This window comes from Peromyscus californicus, unplaced genomic scaffold (genome assembly GCF_007827085.1).
Source record: "Peromyscus californicus insignis strain IS unplaced genomic scaffold, ASM782708v3 Scaffold_1__1_contigs__length_55948999, whole genome shotgun sequence".
In the NCBI taxonomy this organism is placed as follows: domain Eukaryota; kingdom Metazoa; phylum Chordata; class Mammalia; order Rodentia; family Cricetidae; genus Peromyscus; species Peromyscus californicus.
The window spans coordinates 51,102,559-51,120,284 of NW_026294492.1; the positions used below are offsets into that span (position 1 = coordinate 51,102,559).

Below are 17,726 nucleotides of genomic sequence, written 5' to 3' on the forward strand. Positions count from 1 at the left end.
ATTCAAAGCTGCCGTTCGACATAGAACTAGGGTTTGGACATCATATAAACATTGTGTTTCTACTGAAGCATATTGGCCTTCTCCAATAAGCTGATCCTGGCAGACTTGTGTTCCACTATCCCTCCATTGTTTTTCTATATTTTTAGCCTCATTATTGAACCACATTTTCCACTGGAGATTTTGTCCGGGTTCAAGAACAGCTTGTGCCCATTCCCACCAGTCCTTTGGTATAATCCTATTACAAGTTGACCAGGTGTTTAACATTTGCTTTACACATGGGGAGTGCATGCCATAAGATGCTATTGCCTCCTTAAATCTTCGTAAGTCTAACATTTTAACTGGAGTCCAAGTATTTTGTTCATTCTCTTCATCAGGTAGCTGCTGTGTGGCTACCGGATAAATTAAGGGTGATTGTGTGAAAACTGGCTTTCTTTCTGTAACCTTATGATCCAATTTTGAAACAACTTCACTATTTATTTCTTCTGTCTGAACTTGAATTTCTCTATAATTCATCTTTACTGGTTTAACAGGTTTTTCTAAGACTGTTATCCTGGCACTTAAGTTGACTATCTTTTTAAATAGTAAAATGAGGATAAGAAAAGTAATAAACTGAATAATTCGATCAATATTAATCTTTTCATATAGTTGTTCCATTGTCAGAGTGTCTAAAATTTCAAACAAAGCCCAATTTTCTTCCAATGTACACATAAAGCCCATTTTTTTTAATGTAGAAAAAAATTCTCTTTTAAATAGATATGTTAATTGACTTACCAAGTCTGGGTAGAACAGTAGAATTCCAGGGAATTTCAAAACAGCCACCTGGTGTTCGAGGTGTGAATCCAGAGAGAGAAAGAGAGAGAGAGATAGAGAGAGAGAGAGAGAGAGAGAGAGAGAGAGAGAGAGCCTTGGCTTTACAGGCAGGGGCCCTATTCGGCAGGGCAGGCCTGAGTTGTTTGTAGCAGTTGCAAGTAGCTCCAGCTGTGGGTTAGTCAGGCCTGGGGCCGGGCTAGGCAGCCAGGGTGCCCAGGCCGAAAACCGGACCTGCCGCCAAGCCAAGCCAAGCCAAGCCAAGTGGTTTTTAATGGATTCTTGTCACGTTGGGCGCCAAATGTAGATGTAACCAACCTTCTTATTAAATAAGAAACACAGAACCAATGCAAAGAAGAAAGCCAAGAGGTCAGAGCTAAGAGCTAAAACCTTACCCTTCCTCCTGTGGTGGTCCTACCTCTCCGAACCAGAGCTACCCCTGTGTTAAAGTCTTTATATAGAGTTCCTGTTCTGCCTTCTCATTGGTTGTAAACCCAACCACATGACTGCCTCCTCATGGCCTGTCTGTATAGGCCTCCAGGTTTTCCATGATTGGTATTGATTAAAGGCATGTGTATCCAATAATGGCTGTATCCCTGAACACACAGAGACTTATCCAGCTCTGCCTACCAAGTGCTGGGATTACAAGAGTATGCCACCACTGCCCTGCTTTCCTATGGCTTGCTAATAGCTCTGACCCCCAGGCAACTTTATTTATTAACATACAAATAACATTTTAATACAAATAAAATATCACCATAGTCTATCCTTTCTTGAAGTTAATAATTTGGATAAAATTCTGTTGATGTATACTATATACTATTACTCTGTTTGCATGTCTCTCTGTATATATTCCTAGGCATTTCTCCTGCTGTGCCGTATTCTATTCTGTAGACACTAGGTTGGAAGGTGTCATTCTCTCTTGATGTTTCCTTTTAAAATCAGTTGGTGACTGCATTTGATATTTACTGACCCATTTCATAGAATGTATCAAGCACACAGAATTATGTAAATATATTCTCAATGATGTGTACATTTGCAATGCAGTCAGTCTCACCATTTCTATTATGTACATATATGGGATACTTTAGGATGCAGTGACCTATAAGGATGTGCATGTGAACTTCACTCCTGAAGAATGGGCTTTGCTGGATCCTTCCCAGAAGAGTCTCTACAAAGATGTGATGCTGGAAACCTACTGGAACCTCACTATTGTAGGTAAGAACGTGAACTTCCTGTCAGTTTTTAACTTAATGGAAGAAGTCTTTCTTGTAGATTGGTGCTCTCCTATAATTTTGAATGTTAAAGAAGAAAAACCTGGTGAATATATCAGGCATTGTTCTAAGGTTCATGAAAGACAGTAATTTTAATTGTTCCTAATTTCCAGTAATATATCACATTTTCTGATACTGTATTTTAGGTTACAAATGAGAGGACCACAATATTGAAGAACATTATCAAAATTCTACAAGACATGGAAGGTAATTTTCACGTGTAAGCTGATATATATGTATGTCTGTGATAAGTACTGGATTCTTGGTTGCTGAGTTCCTCCATCACTGATGCAATAAGTCAAATCAAACCAAATTAATAAATCCAGATTTAATAAACAGAGCATAGCAAAGCGGAGTACTCCAGGGGCTCTCAAGAAGGCATGAGACAGAACAAGAGAGCACCCATGGCAGATCTATGGGCCAGGTCTTAAATAGCCAGTAGGCATGGGCATGGTCCCAGGCATCTCTGGGGCAGGATCTGCCATTGGTGGCTTCCTTGAATGAGGCCCCCTCTGCTGGAGATTCTTAACATCCCAAATTTTTGGGTATATGTGGGTGCAGGTTCAAGTTTGTGTACTTCCTGCTAGCATGGGTCCATGTGGGTTGGGGGGAGTTGGGAGTCAGGTGGGCCCATTTTCAGCAGGGGAATGGATGGAGAAGCATTTGGATAGCTGCCATCCAGGAGACCTCATGCATCTGTTCTTGAGGAGGCAGAGAAAGCAGATTGCTAGGAGAAAAAAGAATAGCTTTTTATCACTGTCCTTATGAACAGGGATAGCCATTGGTAATAGGAAGACTGCCAGAAAGAATGCAACTGAGAAATGTCCTGGTTGTACATAAGAGTCAAGGGTGAATTAGTGAGGTGTGAGGGCAGATATGCCCTTAATTGGGACATCTTGAAAAACAAAGTTTCAGTTGCTGGGTAGGTGTCCACTTGTGCCTGGAGAGGTGGTACCAGCAATGAATTCCCAGGAGCTTTGGGAGATGGCATGCTATATCTTGGGAATATGTTTTCCAGGAGTACTGGGGCCATAGCATCTGCTGTTTTTCTGCATGTTTGGAGAGCATCCATCCTCTCAATGTGTCAATAAGAGTTAAAAGATATGGAGCCTTTTTATGAGCAGGCATGTGGGTGAAATCCACCTGTTAGTATTTGTCCATTTGGCATCCTTGTTTGGTGGTTGGCATCCTCAGAGCTGTTGCAGGAGCTGGTGTATCTGTAGGGCCTCCTGTGGGTTTGGCCTTGGCCCAGGCAGGAGGAGTGAACCTACAGAATATGCTCAAAAATGGGTGGGGTCAAAAATAGGCTTTGGAAACAGAAATTAATTTCCATTAAGTCAGACTTCTTTATAAAGTAGCAGAGCCCTTTTCCCAGGAACCTTCAGGTGTCTGTAAAACTACTGGAACAGATTTACATCTTGGTGTCAGAGTACAAAGCTATGGCTTTGGGTTAAAAGGCATGAATATTTTTAAGTCTAAATTCACTGAAGAAAGGAGGTTGTATGAGTGAAGGAGGAGGGAGTTGAACATGCCTCCAGGGTTCTATATCCTCTCTAATGCTAACCTTGCTCTAAAAGCTGGACCAGTAAAATCAACAGAAATTTAAGGACCCTTGAAAACTGTTTGTAATCAGTGCTTTATCAGTTTGTCAAAACTGCATATATCAAAGCTGAAACTTTGAACCTCTGAAGTTATATCTGAAACCAGTTTATCCTGCACCACAGAGTCTGTGAATGAGGCACACCTGTCTTTATTTTTAACAGGAAATGTACTAATGAGCTACTAAGGTGATTGTAGCCTTGGGATTGGGGGTGCTGTTAAACTGGCAAATGTATTAGTACCCTGGTCATCAAACATCATGAGATCTGAGAAGAATAAGCAAATAAGCAGGAGTGAAGGAGCTTTCCAGTTACCTAGGCAGTCCCAAGTCTCTCTATGGTCACTGGGCGACAAGTCCCAGAGGTAGCACTTATTTAGATGCCAAGCTCAGAGGATCTGACAGATTCTTTGTGGAGTAGAAATTTGGGCAGATCGACCTACCTGTCTTGACAGAGTGGGACAATTGTTCTCCCAATGCTCCACCTATTCATAGTCTGGACATGATCTCAGCAGCAGTTAAAGGTGTAAAGCAGCTTTTCACTGTGTGGCTGACATTCTAGGCAAGGGTCCAGGTGGAAGTTCTTCTGTGGCCATCCATCTTCTTGGAGAAGACACAGGATGCTTCCAGGAGTTGGCATGTCTCTCATAAAAAGCTTTTATATTAAATGCCATATTCTCAGATCTCTGAGTGTTTGAGAATGGGGGAACAAAATCTGTCAGGTATGTCTAAACTAGACAAATGTTGTTTAGGTTTAACTTTGAAGGCATATGTAAGTTAAGTCTAAACATACAGTTTACCCAATTAGTTACAGCTTACCAATGTTAATAAAAGCCAGAAGATTCAGTCTGTAGTTTTCAGTGGTGATCCTAAGATATATCAGGCAAAACCAAGTTTTAACATTGCAAACAATTTGTATTTTAATATCAATGATCAAAACCAGCATTGTTTTAAATCCTGTTTAATAAACCTTGTTTTTAGGACAGGGCAGAAATTATCAAACAGAAATATATCCTAACCCAAATTATATTGGAGACCTAATGTCTCCTTGGTGGGGCCAGTCCAAGTGGTTACCCTTACTAAAGATGGTGGTGAAGTATTTCTTTAAACTCAGTCAAAATGGCAGCTGGTGATGTTCTTTAGAACAGTTTCAATCTGGAGTCATAAGCCTTACAGATTTTAAAACATACCCAATTAGCAAGACACATTCAGGACACGTAAACTCAGGTCTTTCAAAACTAGTCAGAAACACACATGTGTGGCCACACCATTCACACATTTCCACCACACATAAAAAGTAAACAGGATCATTAACAGAAACAATTTTTTTAATGAGGCTCCACTCAGGTTTGGACGCCTGATACCCAGATCCCAAAGAAGTTGCTGCAGAGGGAAACTGAAAAACAGAGTAGCAGCACATGCTGCCCCGTTGAGTAAGTCAGAGCAGCAAGTTGAGAATTTTGGAAAAAGAGATTTTTAGGAGGGAGGAAGGTGTAGCAGAGTGTATTGAAGGAGAACAGGTTTAAGGGTGGAGTGGGCAGGTATAATTTTAGGGGTGGGGAGTATGGGGACAGAGACCTCCCTGGGCTGCAGTGAGGTGGTGGTGGTGGTGGTGGCATCGGTGGTGGAGGTGAGTGGTGGTGGTGGTGGTGGTGTGGTGGTGTGGTGGTGTGGTGGTGGTGGTGGAGGTGGAGGTGAGTGGTGGTGGTGTGGTGGCATCGGTGGTGGAGGTGAGTGGTGGTGGTGGTGGTGGTGTGGTGGTGTGGTGGTGGTGGTGGTGGCGGTGGTGGTGGTGGTGGTGTGGTGTGGTGTCGGCAGCGTCTCTGGTGGGAGGGAGGAAAGAATGAGGGAGCAAACAGTCAGACCAACAGGCTGGAGACTTTTATGCAGTAGTTCAGGGTGTGAGAGCAGACAGGACCAAAGAGAATGGATGTTTAACTGGGAGAATCCCGGTGTGACTGGGTCATATACCAGGAAGGAGAGAGGCAGGCAGACAGACAAACAGAACAGGGGAGGGAGAGGAATAGGGGCATTAGGATCACAGTGCGGCCGAACTACACGCTGGGAACAAGATGCAGAGTAACAAGGAAGAGAGAAGAATGGGGGCAGTATTCTTGCATCCCCAATTTGGAGGAGACACCCCAGAGTTTCTGGGGACAGAAATTGGACTCAGCAAGTACCCATTCACAAGCCATTTGCTGGGGATGTGGTTGTGAGGGCAGGTACACAAATCACATCTGGGAGCTGTGTGTGGGGTGGACTCTGGTGAAGACTCTCTCACACAGGGAATTCCAAGGGCAGCGACTGTCTCTACCCTGAAACAGGCTGGAGTCACCTGGCACTGCAGTGGCTCAGCAGGCAGTCTGGAGTCCTCCTCCTCCTCCTCCTCCTCCTCCTCCTCCTCCTCCTCCTGCTCCTCCTCCTTCTCCTCCTTTTCAGTTTTCAAGATTTTTCAAGACAGGTTTTCTCTGTGTGGTCCTGGCTGTCCTGGCACTCAATCTGTAGACCAGGCTGAACTCCAACTCAAGAGATCCTCTGCCTCCAGAGTGCTGAGATTAAAGGCCTGTGCCACCATCAACCAGCCACACTGCATTTTTAAATCTCTAATGTGATTTCCTGTTATGTTGAGATAAGGTTTCTCTATCTAGTGCTGTAGGCTGTCTTTTATATCAAATAGTTGCAGGGTTTGTTTGTTTTGTTTGTTTGTTTGTATTTAAATCCCTAAACAAATAACAGATAAATAAACAAAGAAATTCAAAATGAAAAAGAACTAGAGGAATCAGAAAAACTGCTGCTGCAGCTACCTTGTCTCAAATAAGGAAGACATCATATTAAAACATTATTGAGTTAACCGAGATTTAAAAAGAAGTTCTATCCCAGCACTCGGGAGGCAGAGCCCGGAGAATCCCTGTGAGTTTTAGACCAGCCTGGTCTACAAAGCGAGTTCCAAGATAGGCTCCAAAGCTACACAGAGAAACCCTGTCTCGAAAAACCAAAAAAAAAAAAAAAAAACCCAAAAAACCAATACATTTAATACATTTATTGTAACTAATGAATATCATAAATATAGTTATTGAATGAAAAAAATTTTAATCACACAATGTTTTAAGTATGTTTACTATTTTGTGTTGGGCCACATCATAGCTATTCTGGGCCCCCAGTTGGATTCTCCTGAATCTGGAAATTTCCCTAGAAAATTAAATGTTGAAGATGAGAATAGAAAAAAAAAAAGAAAAGAAAAGAAAGAAAGAAAAGAAAGAGAAAAACAGCTTCAGATGAGTTTCTACACGAATACTAATTTTTAAAGTATAATAAGAGGAGAAATTCGGCCGGGCGGTGGTGGCGCACGCCTTTAATCCCAGCACTCGGGAGGCAGAGCCAGGCGGATCTCTGTGAGTTCGAGGCCAGCCTGGGCTACCAAGTGAGTTCCAGGAAAGGCGCAAAGCTACACAGAGAAACCCTGTCTTGAAAAAGCAAAAAAAAAAAAAGAGGAGAAATTCTTAACCATTTAAATAAGTGTAATCATCTTATGTTAATAATGATGAAGGAAAGGTGTATAGAATGCAAACAAATGGAGTTTGGCAAAATAAAATGTACAGTGTGTCAAAAAAAAGGGGGGGGACATAAAAGAGGCCTGAGCCAGGTGGTGGTGGTGGTGGTGGTAGGGCAGTCTTTTATCTCAGCACTCAGGAGGCAGAGGGAGGCAGGCGGATCTCTGTCCTTTCCAGGCCAGCCTGGTCTAAAGCGAATTTCAGGACAGGCTCCAAAGCTACACAGAGAAACCCTGTCTCGAAAAACAAAAACAAACAAACAAAAAAGTTCTTTTTCATTTTGTTATTTGTTTGTCTGTCTGTCTGTCTGTCTGTTTATTTATTTACTATATTTTTATATGTACTTGGGACAGGATCTCTTGGCATAGCCTTGGAATTCAGAAAAATAAAATGTTAACACATACATAACTTTCTCCTTTTCTTCTTCATGTCCTCCACCACCCCCACCACCCCACATGGTGTGTGTGTTTGGGGGGGTATGTGTGTGTCCATGGCCCAAGCCTATATACTTTTTTTTTTGTTAAACACTCCTAGAGTTATAGAAGACACAGAGTCTACCTGTGTCTTCCTGGCTGACAAGGTTTCTCTGTGTAACAGGTCTGGCTGCCCTAGAACTCACTGAGACCCGAGTGCCTCTGCCTCCCTAGTGCTGGGATTAAAGGCCTGTGCCAATAACACCTGGCAATTTCACCTTCTGTTGTTGTTTTGCCTTTTTTGTTGTATTACAGAGTCATCCTGTCTGTCCTGGAACTAGTTCTGCAGACCAGGCTGGCCTGCAGCTCACAGAGATAAGATTGCCCCTGCCTCCCGAGTGCTGGGATTAAAGCATACATCACCACAGCCTGGCTAATTTTACTTTTAGCATGTGTGTGTGTGTGTGTGTGTGTGTGTGTGTGTGTGTGTGTGTATACAGGATTATAAATTTTTTGTTTCATTTCTTTTGTTTTTATTTTTTGTGTATTGTTGTTGTTCTTTTTCCCTGTCTGTAAATACACATTTTTTTTTTGTTTTGCCTGCCAGGAGGTAGTGGTGCAGCCTTTAATCCCAGCACTCAGGAGGCACAGGCAGGCAGATCTGGGTGAGTTTGAGGCCATCCTGGTCTACAGAGTGAGTTCCAGGAACTCTGTCTCAAAAACCCATCTTGAAAAACCAAAATAAATAAATAAATAAATAAATAAATAAATAAATAAATAAATAAATAAAGAAAGAAAGAAAGAAAGAAAGAAAGAAAGAAAGAAAGAAAGAAAGAAAGAAAAAGAAAGAAAGAGGCCTGAATGCCTTAGAGTTGCCTGGAGCCCAGGGCCTACCCCTTCCCTCATAAATCAGATGTCCAGCACTGCTGTCTGTTGTTTGTTTGATCCCAAGTGAATTATATTTGTGTTTATGTCTATTTACTTAACTTTATTTATTTAACGAGGCACATGAAATGAGAAGAGAATCATATTTAGCCACGGTTTGCAAGAATCTTTTAGTAGCTCAAATACTGCTGGAATAATCAAGAAAAAGTCCATTCCTCAGGGATGGGTGGGAGTGAGGCTGATCTCCATCTTTTCAGCTCCTTAGGGTCTCTGGACCTTCTGTTTCTTTGTTTTGTGTGTATTGTTGTTGTTGTTTTTCCCGGTCTGTAAATACACATTTCTTGCCTGCTGGTGAGGTGGTGGTGAGTGACCTTCTGTTTTCCCTTTATTTATTTATTTTTTTCTCCTTTTAAGTTCTGGCTGGCCCTCTAGAGGCCACGAAAACACAGAGAACAAAAAGGACCTTGCAAAGTTTGTCACATGGTGGCTTCCATCTTGGTGAGGTCACTGGCTAAGATGGCTGCCATTCTCATGAATGCTTCCATGTTGGTGAGGTCGACATGCCATTCTAAGGGCAGTTCCTGAAAAGTTTAGAACTGTGACCAATCCCCACCCCCCAAGCAGGCATACAGGCTCACATGCACATGCATGAGCATATCCGTAGATGCATAAATACATTTTGAAATTAAACTAAATGTACAATAAAGTTAACAGGAGAAGAAATTAAAAACAGACAGAGAGAAAAATGTTGTTCCTGGAGTTTTATTTTATTTTATTTTTTGATTTCGTGATTGATTTTTTGAGACAGAGTTTTTCTGTATAACAGTCCTGACTGTTGGGGATTTAGCTCAGTGGTAGAGCGCTTGGCTAGCAAGCCCAAGGCCCTGGGTTCGGTCCTCAGCTGGGGGCGGGGGTCACGGGGAGATGTCCAGGACAATATGTTCTACATATTGAGTAATACAGTCTGAAATAAAATTAAAAAATAATGTAAAATATAAAAGAGCCCGGGGCTGGGTGGTGGTGGTGCAGCCTTTAATCACGGCTTCAGGAGACAGAGGCAGGTAAATCTCTGTTCGTTCCAGGCCAGCCCGGTCTACAGAGTGAGTTCCAGGACAGGTTCTAAGGCTACACAGAGAAACCCTGCCTCAAAAACCAAACATACAGCCTGCTGGTGGGGTGGAGGTGTATGCCCTTAATTCCAGCTGTCAGGAGGCAGAGGGGCTTTGTGACCTTTTTTTTCTTTTAAGTTCTGGCCCTCTAGAGGCCAGGAAAACACAGAGAACAGAAAGGACCTTGCAAAGTTTGTCACATGGTGGCTTCCATCTTGGTGAGGTCACCAGCTAAGATGGCTGCCATTCTCCTGAAAGCCTCTATGTTGGTGAGGTCAACAACCGTGCTGTAGGCTGAGGGCAGTTTCTGATTTCCCAGGCTATGTATGTAGAAAGGCCACTGTCCCAACTAATTTATTGAATAGAAAATATAGAAAACTTGGAGGAATCAAACAAACAAAGGAAGGCAGTGCTTATGCGTTTGAAAATGACCCCCACATTGGACATGAGGATAGAAGCCAGTCTGGAAGCCTCAGAACATCCCCAGCCCTGCTTGCTTGCTTGCTTGCTAGCTAGCTAGCTATGCTTGCTTGCTTTTGTTAGTTTTTTGTTTGTTTGTTTGTTTGGTTAGTTTTTCAAGACAGGGTCTGTTTGTGACATCCTGGCTGTCCTGGAGCTAGCTCTGTAGACCAGGCTGACCTTCAAATCACAGAGATCAGGCTTTCCTCCAAATCAGAGATCAGCCTGCCTCTGCTGCCCAAGTACTAGGATTAAAATCCAACAGCACCACTGCCCAGTTAATTTTTGCTTTCCTTCCTTCCTTCCTTCCTTCCTTCCTTCCTTCCTTCCTTCCTTCCTTCCTTCCTTCCTTCCTTCTTTCCTTCCTTCCTTCCTTCCTCCCTTCCTCCCTTCCTTCCTTTCCACTCCATAGAATCCAAAGCCTCTGGCCTCCCTATACAATTTAAATTAAAATAATTAACTAACCTGGCATTAATAAAGACAAAAATGAATAAAAGCAAAGGGAATCTGGCCTGGGTGGGGATGAGATGAAGCTACAGATGTTGGTTTGGGAACCTGAGCTAGTCTAGGGTTCTGATCTCAGCAGTGTGTGTGTGTACACTGGGATTCATCACAGTATACATAACAGAGCAAGTTCTGGTGGTGTTGGCAGTTGGGGTAGTATGATAAGAAGCCCAGATACTGATGGCAATGATGCTTGCTTGCTTTTGTTAGTTTTTTGTTTGTTTGGTTAGTTTTTCAAGACAGTCTTCTTTCTTTCTTTCTTTCTTTCTTTCTTTCTTTCTTTCTTTCTTTCTTTCTTTCTTTCTTTCTCTCTCTCTTTCTTTCTCTCTTTCTTGATTATGCCTGCCCACTCCAATGCCTCTGGCCTCTCTAGGCATCTGTACTCATGTGAGTGAATCCACACACATACACCAGTGAAAATAATAAAAATTATAATGAACACTTAACATGGCATTAAAAAAAAAAGGAAATAAAAGGAACGGAAAACAAAACAGGGCTAGGGATGTGATGCACCAGCTAGTGGTGTTGGGTTAGGAACAGAGTTGGTTTCGGGTGTCCCGAGCACTGGCTTCTATCCTCAGCAGTGTAAAAACTGGTGTCGCCACAACACACAGACAGAACAAAGCCATTTCTGGTGGTTGTTGTAGGGTGGGGGTAGGATGAGAAGAGAAGTCTAGGTACTGGCTGAAAGTTTGTCTCTCTTTCTTCAATTTTTTCCCCCCAGGGATTCTTGGTATAGACCTGCCTGCCCTAGAACTCACTCTGTAGCCCAGGTGGGCCTCCAACTCTCAGCCTTAGCCTCCAGATTGCTGAGAATATAGGCCTGAGTGATCCCCTGTAGCTAAGATTTGGGGTTTCTGTTTTTGTCCATTTATTCTTTGGTAGATGGGACCCAGATCAAATAATAGCAGAAACAAATGTGGGAATCAGTTGTTGCTCTGCCTTATGGTGTCTGTGCTCTGTGACCTTTTTTTCTTTTTTCTTTCTTTTTTTTTAACCGTGTCTGTAAATACACATTTCTTTTCTGTGTCCCGTTGGTGTCCCCTGAACCACTCCCTTCCCCCCCTCCCGACAGCAAACTAAACTTTTATGGTACTTTTCTTTTCATATGGAATGTACTTTCTCTGTCAGGAGAGCTCTTCACAATTCTTCACATGCAAATTGGTTTTAAATTTTGGCCCTCCAGAGGCTAGGAAATGCAGAGAGAACAAAATAGACCTGGAAAAGTATGTCACATGGTGGGTTCCATCTTGGTGAGGTCACCAGCCAAGATGGCTTCCATCCTCATGACTGCTTCCATTTTGGTGAGGTCAATAGCCATGCTGTTGGCTAACCACAGCTACTGAAAAGTTTTGAACTGTGAACCCCCACCAAACACACACACACACACACACACACACACACACACACACACACACACACACGGACACAGGGACACACAGAGACACATAAAATTTGAAATTAAACTGAATGTACAATAAAGTAACAGAATAAATAAGAAATTAAAAACGGATACAGAGAGAAAAATGTTCCTGGAGTTACAGAAATAGAAGGAAGCCCAGTGTGGTGGTCCACGCCTTTAATCCTGTCATTCAGGAAACAGATGTAGGTGCATGCCTTTAATCCCAGCACTAGGAAAGCAGAGGTAGCTGAGCTGGATCTCTGAATTGAAATTTGGCCTTGCACACAGAAAGTATTTCCCAATAGTAAGTAAGTTCTACACATTGAGAAACACGGTCTCAAAAAAAAAATTAAAAGTCTGGAGGTTGGACTGTTGTGCCCAGATCGTGACCCCCAGAGAGACCACCAAAGACGAGCATGCTGGAATGCAAAAGCAAGGTTTAATTTTGGGATATCCAAAAGCAATACAAGCCCAGGCAGGGACTTCGTCCAATACATCCAACGCAGTGGAGGCTGGAGGAAGTACCCGCCTGTCTGCAAGCTCAGTTTTTAAAGGGAAAAATCACAAGGTTACATCATTTAGGGGTGCTAGTATGGGTACAATTCTGATTGGCTCGCTTCTAGGGACTTCTAGAAATTACTTCTAAGGGAGTGGTTGCCCGCCACCATTTCTCATTGGCTGCCCTCAGGTGGGGGCATTTTTATGGTCAGTTACCCTGGAAACCAGGGAGAGGACATTCCATAGTCTGGCAGGCATTACCTTGTGACTATCTTGTGACTCTGTACTTTTACACTTTCTGGTTTCTGGAATCTGAACTGACTGGTTTTAGTAACTCATGGCCTGTACCTAAAAGGAGATATCTCAGGCCTTAGTTTTAGGGTGAAAGCACTTTGGTCTTATTTCTAAGATGGCTCATTTTGGTCTCACAGGACCTCTTAAGACATTTTGGTTTGGGAATGGGAGGCTTACTGAGCTGTTCATTCAGTGTGGCAAAGGTAGAGTGGGGAGAGAGAGTGAATGACCTTCCACAGCCACACCACATGGTTGTGGAAGGACTATTCACCCCGGCCAATGGCCCAAAGATAAGTATTGGATCTCGGATTGCTGGGTTCCTCCTTCACTGGTGCAATAAGCCAAATCAAACTGAGTTAATAAATCCAGATTTAATAAACAGGGCAGCGCAAAGCAGAGCACTCCCAGGTGGCTCTCAGGAAAGCAGGAGACAGATCATGAGAGCACCCATGGCAGATGTATGGGCTGGGTCTTAAATAGCTGGTAGGCATGGTTCCAGACATCTCTGGGAAGGGAGCCATGGATGGCGGGCTTTCTGCAATGGGGCTGCATGAGCAGGAGATTTCAAACAGTTGGAAAAAAATGTTAATGTACCCTGAACTTTTAATGAGAAGCAACTGTGTAAATAGGCACAGCTTTGTGATGATTATTAAATTGTCACAACACCATGTACTCCAATGTCAGGTAGCTGATCACTGTTTACAAAGCATTCCTTTAAGGACAAGACAAGGAAACAATGCCATAGTAGATGTCACAGTTTCAATCATAGCCATGTAAGAGGCATGTTGTTGAACTCTGCATCCAATTACAATCATGCCTTCCAATTATCATATGATTGATGAGGCCATTAGTTTATGGCCAAGACCTTTTATAAGCAAAGCTTTGGTATTAAAGCTAGTGTTGCTCATATACTTGTAGTGAGTAATTTAGTGTTGTTTATTGAGAGGAGCATTTTATGAGAGACCAGGAGGTTGTCTTGGTATATAAACATGAACCTCTATTCCACGTCTGTATGACACACAAAACATTTGACTAAGTGTATGCAATGTGAAAACCCTTTATTTGTTATCTTCCTTTAGCAGGTGTGTCATCTGTCACTCTGGATACAAGCCATGTGAGCAAAAGGGAAATGGAAAGAAGCATTGTAGTTCTGTCTCTCTCAAAACAAATGGAAGATATGTGGTAGTCCCCACTATGAGAAGATATGATGACTGTGATACAAGTTTACAATTAATTGGTTTTCCAACTTCATTGGGAATACATCAACAAACTCTCATTGGAGAAAAACCCTTTGAGTACCAGGAATATGGAAATTCATCTCTCTCTACTGGTTCACTGTTCACATGTTGTGTGGCTCACAGTATAAGAAAATGTTATGAGTGCAATCAGTGTTCTCTGATTTCTTCAAGTTCTCTTCAAAGATGTGAAAAAGCTCATGTGAGAAGTGAAGATAATAAATGTGAGTCATCTACTAAAGGCTTTAGGCTTGACAGGCATCGTCAAACACACCAAAGAACCAATAACGAAGAGGCTCTCTATGAATGTAATCAACATGATAAAGCCTTTAGATCTGATTGCTCTTTAGAAGTATACCAAAGAAGTCATTTGAAAGGAAAACCCTATGAGTATAATCAAAGTTATAAAGCCTTTGCATATCACAGTCTTCAGCATCAAGTACATAGAATTCAAACTCGAGAGAAATGCTATGAATGTAAACAATGTAGTAGAGCCTTTGTACAGATGAGTGATCATCACAGACATGAAAGAATTCATACTGGAGAAAAACCATATGAATATAATCAATGTGATAAAGCTTTTCAGAGAAGAGAAACCTTCACAGTCATGAAATATTTCATACAAGAGAGAAGCTCTATGAGTGTAATAAATGTGGTAAAGCCTTTGCAAAAAAGAGTTATCTTCTCACCCATGAAAGAATTCATACTGGAGAGAAACCCTATGAATATAATCAGTGTGGTAACACCTTTGCATGGAAGAGTATTCGTCACAGTCATGAAAGAATTCATACTGGAGAGAAACCCCATGAAGGTAATTAATGTCATAAAGCCTTTGTACAGAAGAGTAGCCTTCTAGTTCATAAAAGGATTCATACTGGAGAGAAACCATATAAATGTGACCAATGTAGTAAAGCCTTTGCACAGAAGATTAGTCTTCAAAGCCATGAAAGATTTCATGCTGGAGAGAAACCATATGAATGTAATCAATGTGGTAAAGTCTTTGCAACAAAGAGTTATTTTCTCACCTATGAAAGAATTCATAATGGAGAGAAACCCCATGAATGTAATCATAATGGTAAAGCCTTTGTACAGAAGAGTAGTTTTCTATTTTATGAAAGAATTCATACTGGAGATAAACCATATAAATGTGACCAATGTAGTAAAGCCTTTGCACAGAAGATTAGTCTTCAAAGTCATGAAAGAATTCATACTGGAGAGAAACCATATGAGTGTAATCAGTGTGGTGAAGCCTTTGCAAATAAGAGTTATTTTCTCACCCATGAAAGAATTCATAATGGAGAGAACCCCTAAGAATGTAATCAATGTGGTAAAGCCTTTGCATTGAAGAGTAATCTTCACAGTCATGAAAGAATTCATACTGGAGAGAAACCCTATGAATGTAATCAATGTGGTAAAACCTTTGTACAGAAGAGTAGCCTTCTAAGTCATGAAAGAGTTCATACTGGGGAAAAACCCTATGAATATGACCAATGTGGTAAAGCATTTGCAAAGAAGAGTAATCTTCACAGTCATGAAAGAATTTATACTGGATAGTATCATATGGATGTAATTAATGTGGTAATTTCAGATGTGAGCTGATGTGAGCTGCCATGTGTCTGTAGGAAAATGAATTTTGTGTTCTACAGGAGGTACTTGCTGGAGTCCGCTGTCATAAGAGTTCAGGTCCCAAAGAAGCGATCAGTTATCAGTAGAGGAAGGAGACTGCCATGATTTGAGCATGAATCAGTATGGCTGATCCTTTATTGAAAAACAACTACACATTTTATGCTCTATAACTGAATCTTAGTTTAGACTCAAGCAGGTTAAAAACAGACTTAGTGATTCCAGGATAAAAGCAGCCATCAACCACATTACAGCATTTTTCCTGGGGCAAAAAGTGATAAATTCAGCAAGTATCTTCATGCTTTTCTGGATGTGAACCCATTGTTTCCTTTCATAGTTACTTTCATCCCTGGAACTAGGTGTATCCAGTTAGTAAATCATTAAGTTCTCTATTTTTGGTTTAATCAGGGGGACACAATGGGGCTTCATGTGTGGGAGTAGGCATAGTAATCACATTGTGTGGTTCCATGGTGGTGGGATTTTTTCCAAGAATTTTGTTTAAAGAGACTTCCTTGCCTATGTATATGTTCCCATCCTCCAGTGTAGCCAGCAAAATAAATTTCCCACAGTAAAAGGCATAAGGAAACTCCATAACATATAGTGAGAATTATTAAAATTGAAAAAAAAATGATGCTGGAGAATTAAGATCGGCAATGAGGAAATGCTGGGACTTGTCAAACAGCAATGGTCACCGTGCAGTCCATGCCAGGTGCTAAACTGCTAAACAATTTCTCATCCCTTTTCATTTAAGATTCATTTTATTATTGTTATCATTTGTGAGTCTACATGAATAGTATAGTTTGAAATCAGATATCAGCCTGTGTGACCCAGTTCTTCCTTTCTACCATGTCTGTTCTGAGGACCACACCAGGTCCATCCATCTTGGTTACAAGCACTTATACCTGCTGACCCATGCCATGATGAGCACTGAGCACTGACATTTTTTCTTAATTTTTTTTTTTGTTTTTTTTAAACAGGATAATGAAGTTCAGGCTGACCTTCAACTTCAGGTGTTTTTGCTTCCAACTCCAGTTACTGCAATGGAAGGTTTTACTACCATGCCCTGTTTATGCAGAGGTCTTGTGTGTGCTGAGCAAGTATTCTATCCAATGATCGCCATCTGATATGAAAACATTGAGGTAGCCGAGTTTTCATATACACGTCTACACTGAGAACCTGCCTCAAAACCAAATCAAAACTGCAAACACAAACTTTTGTTAAAATAAACTGTGTGTGTGTGTGTGTGTGTGTGTGTGTGTGTGTGTGTGTGTGTGTGTGTGTGTGTGTGTGTGTGTGTGTTTTGAGATGGAGTCTATCTCAGTTGCCTAGACGGGTCTAGAACTCACATTGTAGCCCTTGAATCCTGCCCCTTGGCCTCAGCTTCCTAATTACCTGGAGAACAGGGCTGGACTAGGGAGTGAGCAAGCCAGAGCGCAGAGTGACTAACTGTGTGTCCTGGGACTCACAGGTAGTAGCCAGAGGTGCATGACAAGATCTGAATGTTTCCACAGTTGGATTATATTCCAGAACCTTGCTTGAAATGGAATGCCAGCATTTCATCATGGAAGATGGGAAGAGGCCCAGGATTCGACCTCTTGGGGGTCGAAATGTCCTGAGAGTCTCATGTAGGCTAAGGCCACAAATGCAGTGTGAGGCATTGCTTATGAAGAGATAGATATACACTACTGAGTCCATGGTCATGGCTTAGTTGCAGCTTCAGTGGCCTCATATCGAGGGTGAGTGAGCATGCCAGGGCCAGAGCTGTGCCCAGGAGTCCGTGGACAAGGACAAGGAGGGTGATGGAAAAGAGGCTTCCTTCTTGCTCACTGGTGGAGCACACTAAGCTGAGATTACACAAAACTGAAAAACCTCCCAGGTGGCACAGTATTGCAGAATCCTTCCACTTCTCACATGGGAAACTGAAACAGAGAAGGAAGACAGTCGTGGCTAGAGCAATTCTGGGTATTGTTCCAACTGGCTATTGTAACTATGGTAACAAGTGTGGTGCACTTACATCTGTCTGAATAACAGGCATAGGGAGGTGAAGTCACTGAACAAAGGTAAAAGACAATAAA

General features: G+C 41.9%; 1 protein-coding gene across 2 annotated transcripts; it reads left to right on the forward strand.

Moving 5' to 3' along the window:
- The first annotated feature begins 930 nt into the window (after nucleotides 1-930).
- Nucleotides 931-16,899, forward strand: LOC128115833 (zinc finger protein 717-like). Of its 2 annotated transcripts, none has more exons than XM_052746928.1 (4): nucleotides 931-2,025; nucleotides 2,228-2,288; nucleotides 13,873-14,839; nucleotides 16,629-16,899. In XM_052746928.1, the coding sequence occupies exons 3-4, from the start codon at nucleotides 13,988-13,990 to the stop codon at nucleotides 16,773-16,775; spliced, it is 999 nt and encodes a 332-aa protein (XP_052602888.1). In that variant the 5' UTR covers nucleotides 931-2,025; nucleotides 2,228-2,288; nucleotides 13,873-13,987; the 3' UTR covers nucleotides 16,776-16,899. The 2 variants fall into 2 exon arrangements, with proteins under 2 accessions (XP_052602888.1, XP_052602889.1); XM_052746929.1 differs by having other exon boundaries at nucleotides 13,876-14,839.
- Nucleotides 16,900-17,726: the final 827 nt, after the last annotated feature.

Bases quoted from the DNA above. Each gene is read 5' to 3' on its own strand.
- LOC128115833 (XM_052746928.1), top strand. From the start codon at position 13,988: ATGAGAAGATATGATGACTGTGATACAAGTTTACAATTAATTGGTTTT. The intron at 14,840-16,628 runs GTAATTAATGTC...TTTTTTAAACAG, and splicing joins TGGAGAGAAACCCCATGAAG to GATAATGAAGTTCAGGCTGA.